The sequence below is a fragment of the Pristis pectinata genome, chromosome 5, assembly GCF_009764475.1.
Source record: "Pristis pectinata isolate sPriPec2 chromosome 5, sPriPec2.1.pri, whole genome shotgun sequence".
Classification (NCBI taxonomy): domain Eukaryota; kingdom Metazoa; phylum Chordata; class Chondrichthyes; order Rhinopristiformes; family Pristidae; genus Pristis; species Pristis pectinata.
Genome location: NC_067409.1, coordinates 105,553,400 through 105,567,701, shown reverse-complemented (window position 1 = coordinate 105,567,701; position 14,302 = coordinate 105,553,400). Strand labels below are relative to the sequence as shown.

General features: G+C 39.0%; 1 protein-coding gene across 1 annotated transcript in view; it reads right to left on the bottom strand.

Moving 5' to 3' along the window:
- Positions 1-8,092: 8,092 nt before the first annotated feature.
- The window catches only part of kdsr (3-ketodihydrosphingosine reductase), a 35,813-nt gene continuing 29,603 nt past the window's right edge, over positions 8,093-14,302 (bottom strand). The window contains exon 11 of the mRNA XM_052016982.1: positions 8,093-13,248. Within this exon, the coding sequence (XP_051872942.1) occupies positions 13,129-13,248 (120 nt within the window). The 3' untranslated portion in view covers positions 8,093-13,128. The remainder of the gene's footprint in view (positions 13,249-14,302) is intronic.

Sequence of the window (14,302 nt, the reverse complement as noted above, 5' to 3'; positions counted from 1 at the left end):
ATTGGTTCACTTTATCCTATTGGTGTATTTGGAGACTTTCACTGCATTGGGAGGTTAATTGCTAGAGGAAAGTAAACAGTAAATGGCAGGACCCTTAGGAGCATTGACGTACAGAGGGATCTTGGAGTGCAAGTCCATAGTTCCCTGAAAGTAGCAACACAAGTGCATCGGGTGACAAAGGTCGTGTACGGCATGCTTGCCTTCATCAGTCAGGGCAATCAGTATAAAAGTCGGGAAGTCGTATTGCAGCTGTATAAAACGTTAGTTAGGCCACGTTGGAGTATTGTGTGCAGTTCCCCTCGTCACATTACAGGAAGGATGTGGAGGCTTTGGAGAGAGTACAGGATGTTGTCTGGATTGGAGAGTATTAGCTAGAAGGAAAGGTTGGACAAACTTGGATTGTTCTCTGTAGAGCATCAGAGGCTGAGCGACAACCTGATAGAAGTATACGAGAGGCATAGATCGGGTAGAGAGTGAGAACTTTTCCCCAGGGTGGAAATGTCAAATACCAGAGGGCATAGCTTTAAGATGAGTGGGAAAAGTTGAAAGGAGGTATGCAAGGCAATTTTTTTTTTCACACACAGAGCAGTAGCTGCTTGGAACAACTGCCAGGGGATGTGTTAGCAGATACGATAGTGATGTTTAAGAGGCATTTAGACAGACACATGAACGGGCAAGGAGCGGGTGGATATAGACCATGTGCAGGCAGATGGGATTAGTGTGAATATCATCATGGTTGGCACAGACATGGTGAGCCGAAGGGTCTATTCCTGTTCTATTCCATGTTCTCTATGTTCTATCTGTCCAGTGCTTTCAGGTGCCTGCTGTCAGTAGTTTATGATTCAGAAGCATGTGGAAGGGCAGGGATCACTGCTGCCCAGTAGACTGAGTTACCATGTGTTTGGTTTTGTGGCCTTAATCTTCAAACACTCTTTTCCTCAGGCAGCCAAAGCTACACTGGTTCACTGAATACAATGGCGAATGTGATTATTGATGTTTGCCTTAATTGAGAGGTGGCTCCCAAGATAAAAGCAGTGAGCCATGTTTTCTAGAATCTTGGCATGGGTCTTTATTCTTCGTCGGTGTTGTTGTACAATGGGGTCACAGGACTGTGGTACATCCTTCTCAAATTTGATTGCCTACAGAAATTTGTCTCCATTTTGTGTCTGCTACACAAGGGCATGCAAGCCGTGATTTTAACCAAAGGATCAATCGCAAACAATCTCAGTGCAGACTGGTGTAATGCAGGGCTGTGCCATTTTTCTCAGTCTTTCTCACCACAATGCTGCATATCAGATCCAACAATCTTCTCACTGAAGCAAAGCTAATCTTCAGGACCAATGGGAAACTATTTACCTTGTTGCCTGTACTTGGAACCTAGATCACTCCAATTGAGTTGCAGTATGCAGAGAGCACTTGCATATGCCTGTGTTCAGAGACCATGCTTCAAGTCATTGCTTCAAGTCACTGAGGTATACCAGAGAAAGAACCTTGCACCTTAACATCTTGAAAACTGGATTACTGTCGGACAAAGAAAGAGAGTCACTAGTCTCACTGTATCACTGTATTTTGTAACAGAATTGATAATCAGAAGTCACATTAAGAGTTAGTTGCACTATAACCTACCCTTAGCTTCTGTTAACTTAGATTCATACGGTAATAAACCTGCCTGACCAACTTCCTCAACTTATTTAAGAAATGCCAACTCAAGTTAAGTGTAGAAGCTCAATGATATGATGTACCTTAGTCTTCGAATGGCTTTGAAAGAATATCTTTGAAAGATTGGAATTAGCGGAAGATACAAAAGCCTGAAAGCACGCACCACCAGGCTCAAGGACAGCTTCCATCCCACTGTTATGAGACTATTGAGTGGTCCCCTGGTACGATAAGATGGACTCTTGACCTCACAATCTATCTCATTATGGCCTTGCAGCTTATTGTCTGCCTGCACTGCACTTTCTTTCTAACTGTAACACTTTATTCTGCATTCTGTTACTGTTTTCCCTTGTACTACCTCAAAGCACTGATGTGATGAAATCTGTATGGATGACATGCAAAACAAAGTTTTTCACTGTACCTCAGTACATGTGACAATAATAATAAACCCGTTTAATCTTTGAGAATGGATAAGAAGCTGGCTAAAATGTAGAGAATAAGTATGCTTTAGGAGAGCTACAACAGAGTAGGAAAGAATAAAATGTGTTGAGGTTATAAGGACCATTGCATTTCCTAATTTACATAACTTATTTGAATTCAGAAACTCCAATGGAAAAAATAATCATAGTTGTCAAAAGTGCCAAGCCAATTGCAACGGAATGAAAGTAAAATGAAATCTTTGGAAGAAATAACACTCCTGATAACAGGAGAAAATGCAACAGTTTAATGAAGCTTATTTCAGGTTCACATCAAAATAACCACTCGAAACTTGCAATTAAGTTTCACGTACATGTTCAGGAATACATTGCCAAAATATTTTATCTTTTCAGTCTTCAACAAAGTAATCCGGAAACAGATTTGGGAAAGATTCCAAATTTGTACAACCTATGAGCTTCTGACCCAAGTGAACAGTGGTCCCAAGGCATTCTGAAAAATTTTTAAAAATGCTCAAATCAACAAGCATAAGACCAACAGGATGTGGTTTTATTTAGACAGGAATGCAGTGAGGATATAACAAGATTTTAGATTTATAATATTGGTTATGTACTGTGGAAGATGAAGCAGAGAAAATAACCAAACCACTTAAAAAGGTCAGGACAATAGACAAGTTGAATGATTTGGAGAGTTGTTCCAAGAAAAAACACTTCCAGCTGGAGACAATACAACCAACTGCAAGGCTCTCTGACTGGACTTCTAAGACTTCCAGAAAAGAGACCTTTTAATGATCTTTGAACAATGCTCCTTAATGTGTAACATAACTTGCAAAAATATCATGTTTTGTTTACTGACTGAAAGAGGATCTGTGTGATGATGTACCTTGATATAGCTGCAAACCCCACCCCTCATCTCATGCATCTGAAAGTCTATGTAACAGTTGTTCATCAGATCTTTGTCTCTCTCCAAATCGTTCAACTTGTCCATTGTCCTGATCTTTTTAAGTGGTTTAGTTGTTTTCTCTGCTTCATCTTTTGCAGCACATAACCAATATTATAAATTTAAAGATTTAATATGTTAGCATAGATTGGCCTTATATCTTTTTAAAGGAAAAAGTACTATGATACCCACATTGGGAAGGACATATTCATAAAATAAAGATAATATGCTTTCTTCTTGGTCCACTCCACATTTCTGCTCATCAATACTTTAACCGATTAATTCCAGAAACATGTAGGACCATCACTGTATAAGGTGTCCCAAATATCAAAGAATATAGCAAAAGATATTAAACATGTTGTCTCAAGTGATATGTGATAGTTAAGAGCTACCAGAAGATCCTGTTAATAAACAGGCCTGGAGGAGATTTAGGAAGGTATGTTTGCAAGGTGTAACTGAAGAAATGTCAGCAGGTTGCTGCGGTGCATTCTGAAGATTATATGCTCTGCAGCCACAGGCTACTGATAAAGAGTGATTGAATATTCAGGATAGTGGATGTGGGCTTCTTTGTTCTGGATGGTGCTGAGATTTCTGAATGTTATTTGAGTTGCAGTGATCTAGGCAAGTGGAGAATATTCCATCATAACTAGTGTTTTACAGATGATGGAAAGACTTTGGGAGGTAGGGGATGCATCATTTGATGGAGAATACATCTCTCCTGCTTCTGCAGCTACAATGTTTATATGGGTGGTCCAAGTGGCCACCAAGATATTGAAGGTAGGGGATTGAGCAAGGCTAATGCCAGTGAACAGTAGGAACTGTAGGTCAGACTTTCCTACTTGAATGCTATTCAGAACTTTACACCGGCAGGAGAAGGTTGCCTCTTTGTCAGAAGAGTTTTGGATAGAATTGAACATTGTGTCATTGTTAGTGAACATCCTCACTTCTGACCTCATGATGGAGGGAAGGAACAATGATTGTGCCCATGACATCACCCCGAGGAACCTCTGCAGCAAAGTCCTGGAGTTAAGATGATTGAATTCCAACAACCCCAACCATTGTCCTTTGTGTGAGGAATGACTCCAACCAGTGGAGAACTCCCCCGAGTCCAGTTGCCTTCAGTTTTATCAGGACTCCTCGATGCTGCACTGTCAAAGTCACTGTCTGGAATTTACCACTTATGGCATGTCTGGACAAGGTTGCACTGTGTTTTGGACCCCAGTGGGCCAGGTGAAAGTCAAACTGAGCATTGGAGAGCAGAATATTGCATTTTCCACCTTCTCCAGTCACTCAGCCTCTCTATATCCATCTTTGTTAACTCTGGCTGCATAAAAATGGATTGTGGCACACTTATTGGGTACAGAATAACTACCAAAGTAATGCTGAATGTGTGCATAAACAGTTGTGATGCCTGTCATCAGCTGAAGTGTTCACATGTATGCAGAGCAGGCAGATGGTAACTTTGAACAACATGCAACACTAATCCGATGCTACCTTTGGATAGATGAAGTTCAATGCGCCAGCTAATACAGGCCATCCCTGGGTAACAAATGGGTTCTATTTTAACAGAAAAAAGTACTTGCTGGTATTTACCATAAGTCAGAAAATACACAAAAATCACTTGATACGGTAACCATATCTCCACAGTATTGTAATGAATGGTATCAAAAGTACATAAGACTGATAAGAAAGAAAAATTACTAAAAGTGGAAAGAGAGAAGAAACTAGTTCTGCCATTCATAGGAACGAAGTACGTATGCACGTAGGACTTATGAATTTAATAATGTTATAGGAGCTTGTTTGTATGTTGTGGTGTCCATAAGTTGGGCATTCATAACATGGGGACAACCTGTACCTCTTTTAACTGACATGTGTTCAACAGTAGTGAGGAACCTGTACCATGCTACCTATAGCTGGCCATTATTTTCTACTGGCTGATGATTTGACTTTACAACTGTTTGGTACTTTCCAGTGAGTCACTGCTTGCAGATCCTTTCTCAGAGATAACCTGTAAACAGCAGTGTTATTATTTGATGGTCGGGAGTTCTGACTGATGTTTCACCTTCACTCCCTTGTCGCTGTTGTACCACTGCCAAGCTATATTGTCTTCTTTAGCTAACTGTAAAGAGAAAGACAAAATGGTAATATTGTGGTGAGGGAGAAATGGGAATGCTGAAGGTGGATTGAACATATGGACTTTCCTTGGCATCATCACTGCCGTTAGCCAGTCTTATTTCTTATCATTCCAATTGTTCCGGGTACTGTTTCCTCCTTGGGGAGTTCCGGCAGAGCTTGTTCCTTTACAGTTAGCTGCTGCTGTCTGTAGTTATTCATTACTTCATTTCATTAGAGAGAAGGAAATGCATAAGAGAGTGTTGTATAAGTCTTTGGGTCATAAGGCCTAGATGGTTGAATAGCTGGCAGAGCATAAAAAGATGTGAGAGTGAAGTTTCCACTATCACTGTGTGAGGTCCAGCGGAACTTAATAACTTTTGGTAAGAGTCCTGACAGATCATCAACAAATGATTTTGGGTGTAGTTTCACTAAGCAGTTTATGAATCCAGCATGCAAGATTTATGAATATTTCACAGTACTGATTCCAGGTGCCTGGGTCTTGACTTCGAGAATCACCTATTGCAGCCTCTGCGATGTGGTCTGCTGTGGAAACAGGATTTTCGAAACATAGGTGGAAAAAGAACATGGAGCTTACTCTCTCCTGTGCTGCCGTATTCTTAAATGTTTACCAGATTAAAGTTACAAAACATCTGGCAGCACCTGTTATAACAGCACTATGCTTTCCAGACTGGTTTTATATATTGCTAGCCACTCAAAAAATTGTATTCCTGCTGATGTAATAGGCCAATGAACAACTGAGTGTGTATTGACTGCACTTTGTACATGTGTACAGGAGCTGGCCATATGAAGAAGATGTGCAGCTGACATAAAAGGGTGCGAGTGGAGATTAATCTCACACCAGCATCCAGCACTACCTAACTGACCTTACCACCTGGCCACAACCTTTCTCCTACCTCCACCAAACTGAAGTTTCCCAACCTGGCTTTGTTCATCAGTGAATGTGGTATACGGAGCTACAGCAGTACTCTTCTCGCCAATGACTCTAAAATGGTGGTGAAGAAATGTTGCCATCTAGTGGCTACACACTCGTTGATTTAAACAAGTTTTTCCAAATGCAGTCTCTGTAGCCATAGCGTAGCGCAGCCATCACATGCAGTAGAGGGGAAACTACAGGACAATGTTTTATTGTTATAATAAAGATAAAGCAATTTTTTAAAAAAAGATGCAATCCTCAAGCTGGTGGAAAATATCATGCAGTACAGCCTACCCAATCACACATGAAATGGTAACATTGGTTCCACTTGGCAAGGCAAATGACAAGAATTCCAGCTTGAAACAGAATTGTAGAGGCAAGGACACTAGAATTAGTATTAAACTGGTTTGAGGGAATAAAAGCCCATTATGAAGACACATGCTGTTATGGGACTAATGGCCTTTGTCTTGTAAAAGACAAAGGCCATTAGTCTAATAATCTGCATTTATCTTATAAAAAAAACTTATGGCCATCTTAGTTTTTATAAAAATAGAAAAAATTAATTATTGGAAGAGAGATGATTGGCAAAAAAGATGCAAAATAAACACATTCACTGAAAATACATTTTAATAAGTATTTACAAATAAATGGAACTAATAGCACGAGTTGAAAAAGCTATTGAAGCATACAGTATCATTAGTTTTATAAAGAGAGGCACAGAAGGCAAAAACACAGAGTTTAAACTAAATTTTTTTTGGTTATATTGCCATTGCAATATTGTTTGCAGTTTTGGGTATCATCTTTGGGAAGTCAAAAGCTCAAGGCAGTACAGAAGATTTTCTAGAATCCCAAGGAAGTGAGAGATTAGAACTGATAGGATTGTTTCCCTGGAGAAAAGCCAAGGACTGTTTGCTTTAAGTATAACTGAGTTATGGACAGATTTAATAAAAATGCAGTAAATCATGAAGGGACTTGACGGCTTCTCTTTATTAACTGCTTCCAGAGTGCAAGGCTCTCCTCCTTCATACCTCAGTGAAAGAGCCAGTGTCAAGATAATGTAAAACATGGACCATTACCCACACCTCAGGAGGCAATCCTCTGCTAAATGATGACAACACTTACTATGGCCTCAATGCTCCAGCACAGCCTTTCATTGACTGAGGACAAAGGTGTTTGAAGGTGAACATTAGTGTTAAATTTGCCTGGCACAAAACTCAAGATCTACCAGGCAGCAGTGATCCCTGCCCTCCTGTATGCCTTTGACATCTTGGTACCTAAAGCAGGCTTCAAGACACTTGATGGACTTATGTGCTATCACTACAAAATCCTCTAGATTCATTGTTTCGATGAGTGACTCAATATTGGCACCCTCTCCCTGTGAGGCCCCAATTAACTCCATTAGGAAGGCCACGTTTTTCACATGCCTAACAGTATACTCCCAGAACAGACGCAGTTCAGGGGTTCTGTCACCTTTTTGGAGAGAAATGAAGGATGAGAGCTTTCTTTAAAAAAAATACAACTTCCCCTCCAATTCTTGGGAATCCCAGGCACACGATTGCTCAAAAAATTAAACGAGTGTTTGGGCAGGTGTTGACAGCTTTGGGTCCATGCATCGAGAGTGCACAGGGGCCCTGCACGTACAAGCCACGTACCTCCCACTGCCTGTCCTGTCAGGACCTCCTGCCCTGTCTGTGGTTCCCAAATCGGCCCCATAAATCACTTCAGAATCTACAAAACCACAGTGGAACCAAGTTATCCTCAGTCCTGACAACTGTTTCCAGAACATGTGGGCTTATGGTAATTAGTTAGAACCAGGGATTACTATGAACTGAATTTAGAATGCACACAAAATGGATGTAAAAGTAGATTAAGTATTTATCCATTTTCCCTCAGAGGAACAATCTACAGGGTTTGAGACCAATCGGATAGCTCCTTCAAAGAACCAGCTTCAAGAATAGATACATCATATGGCCTCCCATGCTGTAATGTGCTCATGGTTACAGATTGAAACATTTCCCAAAATTGTTCAGATAAAGTTAAATCATTTGACCGACATCTAGTGCAAACAGCAGTTAAAAGAAACAAATGACTGAGAGAAACAACAAAGCGTTGAAAGCCATGGACTTGTACTGTAGTTCTGATCCAAACATTAAACACTTGGCAATGAATTGTATGTTTCTTCCCTTTATGAAATTGGTCTGAAGTTGAAATGACATGCCACCAATGCTAAGTGGAAGAATAAATATTTTATTAGACCATAATTCAAGACTTTAACTGACAAAGCTAGACTGTTGAACATGAACAGGTGAAAACATTAAAAGACTAGAACAGTGCCTGGTACAAACAGCAATTACAGAATTAGAGGGCAGGTTTTAGAGGCAGACCTAATTCACACAGAGAATGACAATTAATCTTTCCTAATATACTGCAGTTCTATACAAACATTAAAAATCTAACAGTCATGAGTGCTTCCAGATTTAATGACCACAAATAACATTCATCATTAGTATGGCTTAAAAGACTCTTGTGCTTCTAAATAGCAAGCTTTAGTCATGAACAGTTTAAAAAAAAGGATTGTTAAAAAAAATCTGAATTGACAAAGATTAAATAATTTAATTAGCACAAGATACAGTGAATATCCAGAGTTTTAATTTGAACAGCCAAAAACACCATTAGCATTAAGTATCTGAAAAGGTTACCAACAATAGCAGCGATTCAGTCTATTTTTGGAACAATACAAAAATATTCAGGGTAACTGTCAGTTACTAGTGAGGTCTAAGGAAGCTAAGATTTTTTGCTTGGGTTTTCTCCAAGAATACAAACCATCAGAACTGAATTGCTATTTTACACCACTGCACATATTTTATAAATATACAAGTAAATGGGGAGCCAAACTGGGTTTAAACCATACTTTGGTACATGAATGTAGTGGAGCAAAGGGATTTAAGTACAATTCCTCCCTCTTCATTTCTCCTCTGGCAAGATCCCAAATCACTGGTGGGTCATCTTTGGAAGTTCACTGCCGGAGCCTCTGAGGAAGGAAAAATCAGTGTGGTGCACTATCAGAGCTGGTAATAGGCAGCATAGAAGGAGCCTTTGGAACCAATCACATGCCATGACACAGTAACCTAAGGAAGCAGGAGGAAATAACTTAAGGTCGTGACAGGCCCAGGATAAGAAAAAAAAAAATTGGGTCCCCAGGTTTGAAATCATTGTGAAACCAATGTGAATTCTGCAGTACTGGGTTTATGTCAGCAGGCACAATATTTTTAAATATAATTGCCATTCTCTCCTTTCCATTTGCAGGAGTATGATTTAATCAAAAATTCCATGATAAATGCTGCATACACACACAGGGGAAATGAGTAAGTCTGCAACACACATCTCTGGCAAAATTACTTTGATACACTGGATAGATTCTTTGAGTTTTGGGTTACCCCCCTAAAGAGAAATAGTTCTACTCTCAAATGTAGTATCAACAGAAAGTCTATGCTAGATCATCACTAGGTTTCTGTAGAAAATGCATTGCTTGATATATATTCTACAAGACAAAATCAAACAACTTCCAAAACTACATGCAGTAACTTATAAATTCTGCCTCCTTGACAAGCAAAGTTCATGACCCATATAAAAAGGGAATTTGAAAGCATTTGTATCTGGAAAATAACCAAGTATAAAACCCATTTTTTTTTGGATTATTTACAATATTTAGAAGAAATTGAAAAAAGATACAAGTTTTATTAGGCTAAATAATTCACAGCTTAGGGAAAGGAGGTTTGAGGAAATGTAACTAAATAGTGAATGGTTTAGCAAATACAGATATTTATTTAGATATCACTGCAACGAGGAACCACAGGTTGCTGCTTTGCCACGATATAATTTTTTACTCTTGCCATACAATATGGATGAAGCAATCTAATGTCTTAACCAGACTGGCATTTCCCAATATTCAAAGTGTAACTATTGGGGGCAGCTGCTCTTAAATGTGTATTCTATGTAGAAAGTGACTACAGGTACATTTAATGTTTTAGTACTTAGTGACCTAACAGAAGTAAAATAGTTTGTGTTAAAAAATTTTGCCTGAATGAATATCAAGTACATGCAAAGTAGACCCCTCCCTCAATCTTCTAATTGAAAATATAACTGGACTTACATTCATGCATAAACTTGCACGAAGTCCTGGCAACATGTTAAAAACATCAATGTGCTTGAATGGTTTAATTAGACAACCTGGATGCCAATTTAAGAGAGACATTATATACATTACCAGGAGGGCGTTCAAAGGGTGTCCTTTTTCTCCCCCTAACAAAAAGAGGGCATCAAAGACAACAAAGAGGAGCAAAAAGGTGCATGTGTTTGAGAAAGAAATTGCAGAGCAGCAACCAACTAAAGACTCCCTAATTAATGAAGACAATTTACAAGATTAACTGAAAGAATCTCACTAATTCAAAATCCTATTTATTCATCACCACTGCTTCCTCTTCGTAAGATTATCTAGTTTTAAGTGTGGAATTTTTACTTCAGCATATCTTGACCCTTAAATAGAAATATTAAGACTTAAAAGAGACAAATGGCAGAAAATGCCCCAAATAAGACTCACTGATCATATTATACCATTTACTTAAAAGACACCCATAACTTCATAATAAAGATCTAATGACTGGAAGAGGTAACTCAAATTGCTGTTACCTAATTAACTACAGGTGTGGAAAGAGACGTATTGATTATAGTATTCTGGTTCATCCCCAATGGCTCAGCCATACAGAACTGTGCTCTTCTGGCCATGCCCAGAGACAAGTACTAAAGACGATATCAGTTGTTGCTGGAACACCAACTGGGTGGGAGCAGCCCTGTGGTCCACCTGAAAGTTTTCCAGGAGAAGGAAATATTCACGATTGTGCTGCCAACTGGAACGGTCCAAGCTCCAGGAGTATGCGGAGACACAAGCGACAGCAGATGCTAGAATCCAGAGAGAAACAAACTGCTGGAGAAACTCGACAGGTCAAGCAGCATCTGTGGAAGCAAAGGGATAGTTGACGTTTCGGACTGATGCAGGGCCTTGACCTGAAATGTCGACTGTCCCTTTGCCTCCACGGGTGCTCCTTGACCTGCTGAGCTCCTCCAGCAGTTTTTTTTTGCTGCAGGAGCTTGTGCTGTGGGATATATTCCAGCAAAGCGTGTACTATGCTAAAGACCCAAGGCAGAAGGACATCATCTAATGCCAGCCCTACCATGCCATCATTCATGTGTGTTTAACAAACCAAAGTACAGCTAATGAGTGCACAAATATATTGATCTGAGTGTCAATGTAACACATTGCCTGTTGTATGAAATACATACATATTCTGTAGATTTGTTAGAAGTCTAAGTGTTTTGAAAAGATGTAATGAGACAAGAATGTAGTAATAATTATGCAAGATTTTAGTTCAAGGAATCAGGCATATTATTATTATTAACCTAATGAGTATTTTCTCCCTTTTCTTTCAAAGTATGTGAAAAGGTGAATTATGGGATTATTAAACTACTAGAAAAACAAATCAATTCCCTTTTGCTGGATTGCAAACAAAACTAACAGGGTTCTGTCACAGTCCAGTTTTGAAGAATTAACCTTGAAACTTGTTTAGGGGTGTCTCTGCAGGTAGGTACTTCAGAGAGCCTATGCTACATCAAAAGTAAAATACTGCAGAAATCTTGTAAATCCTAAACAAAAAACATTTCTGTGAACCAATGTAGTATTTATAATTTTGAAAACCAGGGCCCCTATAACCTCAAAACCAGTTCAAAATTATATAAAATTGAAGTTCTTCATTTTATATTTAATATAAGGGTTTTGAAGAAGCAAGATCTTAACCATGAATACAATAAATAACATCCCATGACTATGCTGGTTAAATTACAAAACTTTCCAATTAAATACATTACTAAATAGATAGCTGATCTATTAAAACTGACTGACTAAATTTTAAATAAGTTACATGCTATAGAATTAATGTTTTAAAAGATTACAAGGTTGTCTTCTTTGAATACCACTTCGTGGTTCCATATGGTATCATCCTCTTTTCAGCAGCAGCACTGTTGCCTCAGTAGGTTATGGGTCAAATCCCAGTCAGGAGATGCCACTATAGTGTCGTAGAAAATCCTATTGCATTATTTAGATAACAAGATTTTACTCCCTTATGTCCTAGCAAATTTTTATCCTAAGTGACCAGAGAACTTAAGTCTGCAAACAATATTGAAAGGAAAATAACTTATTCAGCAATTTGGGGTGATGCATCATACCATTACCTGACAGGAAAGCAAAACTGCAATATAAAGTATTTTATTCAATTTTTTTTTATGCAACCAAGTAGTGCTTAATAAATCTCAGTTTCAAATCATATCATTATTGGCAGAGGGTCATGAGACTAAAACTTACAATGCTTTCCCCCCCTCCCCGCCCCCCAAAAATCGGGCTTTTGACCGAATAAATGCTAATGATTAGTGAATGCCTCAGAGTGGACACCTGATGAAACTCAAATTCCAAAACTACAACAACACACATATTTAGGAATTTAAAAATAAAAAAGGGATTCACTTTTAATTGCAACAGAGATGATTAAAGATGGATGAACAAGCTGAGAGACCAATGTGGCAAAAACAAAACACATTCATTTTGCAGATTCCAGTGGAACAGTGAATGCAAAGGAGACAGAAATGAAGTAAAGTGGACCCTAACTTATTCTAATTAAGGGAGGGGAGAAGTGGGTCACTTACAAAAATAGCACGTGTCAGACAATACATTAAAAAATAGACACTCAATGATTTGTAATCTTTCACATGCACTCCTGCCAGTCCATACCGGAGTTATAAATTATATGGATATTCCCACTTTAAGCATCAGCCTCACACAACTATTACAGTAGCTTCTATTTTTTGGAATTATTCTGCCACCATCCACAACCAATGCCTGATGCCATTGAGACAAGGAATAAAACTATTGTTCACCGAAACGTCTCCTTCAATCGTTCAACTTTATAAGTCTGATCCCTGGGCTCCAAATCAAATGGAGGTCAATCCTTCTTTTCCAAACCTTCACACTTTCCTCGCTGCATCATGCAGCGGCGTACAATGCTGTCAAAGCTTCCCAAATAAAACAGCGCAATTGTACGGAAGAGGCCCATGGTGAAGATCTGAAGAATAAAAAAAATCCCGCATTAAACCAGTGTAAAATTTACATTGCAATTATGCAAGCCTTAAATTCTGCTCTGAATTACAAAAGATTTAGTGTTGCTTTCAGCTCTTTTTCACCCGAACAAAAAAGGTTCAATTCCCCAAGGAAAAATGAACCAAACAAGCAGCATCTAATACAGGGAGTGGGGAATAAAGTGCAAGTGAAGTCATACCCAAATCTGACAGGTTAAATCTAATATACATGTTGGTAAATTTAAGAGGAATTAGATTCAACAACAAGACTGCTGGATTATTGAGCATAAAAGATCACAATGACAAGGCAGGAGAACAGAATTAATGTAGTTTAGCTAACATCGTAATGAAGGGAACAGCAGATTTGAAGGGACATATGGTCTATTCCTGTGGGGAATCAACCAGCTTCAAAAGTAAATTTGGTTTACGATGCATACCCTTCACCATCAACAAGGGGAACGAGACTGTACATAAAACTTACATTTATAGTAAATATAGTTATTATGACATAGAAATAAAGTGGTTGATGTAAACCCTGTTCAAATGATTGACATCTCGTGGTGATGTTGGCAGGTGGGAGAGAGATGGGAGAGACAGAAGAGAAATGCAGCATAAAACTTCAGCAACCATGGATAATTAAAGTAATGCATACGATGTTGGCGACAGTGTATTGTTGTGGACAAACGTGAAGCTTCAGAGACAAGCCCAGGCAAGTTAGTGCCTAAAGGGAAACCCTTATTACACAAAAGAGTAATATGGCACAAGGTACTATCAGAGATAAGAAGTGCCAAGGAAGCAATGTTGCAGGTATGTAAACCCAGACAAATCTGTGCCAAAGGAAAATCATTAATCACAGAAGACTGATCGGCTGCAGCACGACGACAGCTGCTTCCAAAAGATGCACGTGCAGAAACAGAACAAAGGGGAACTGCGTCCTTATCAGATTTTTTTCCCCCCAAGAGTCAGTTTGGGCCGAACTTGAAAATAGCATCGACAGGTTCTGTTACCAGTAAACTTGGCATCTCCACCAGCAATGTTTTC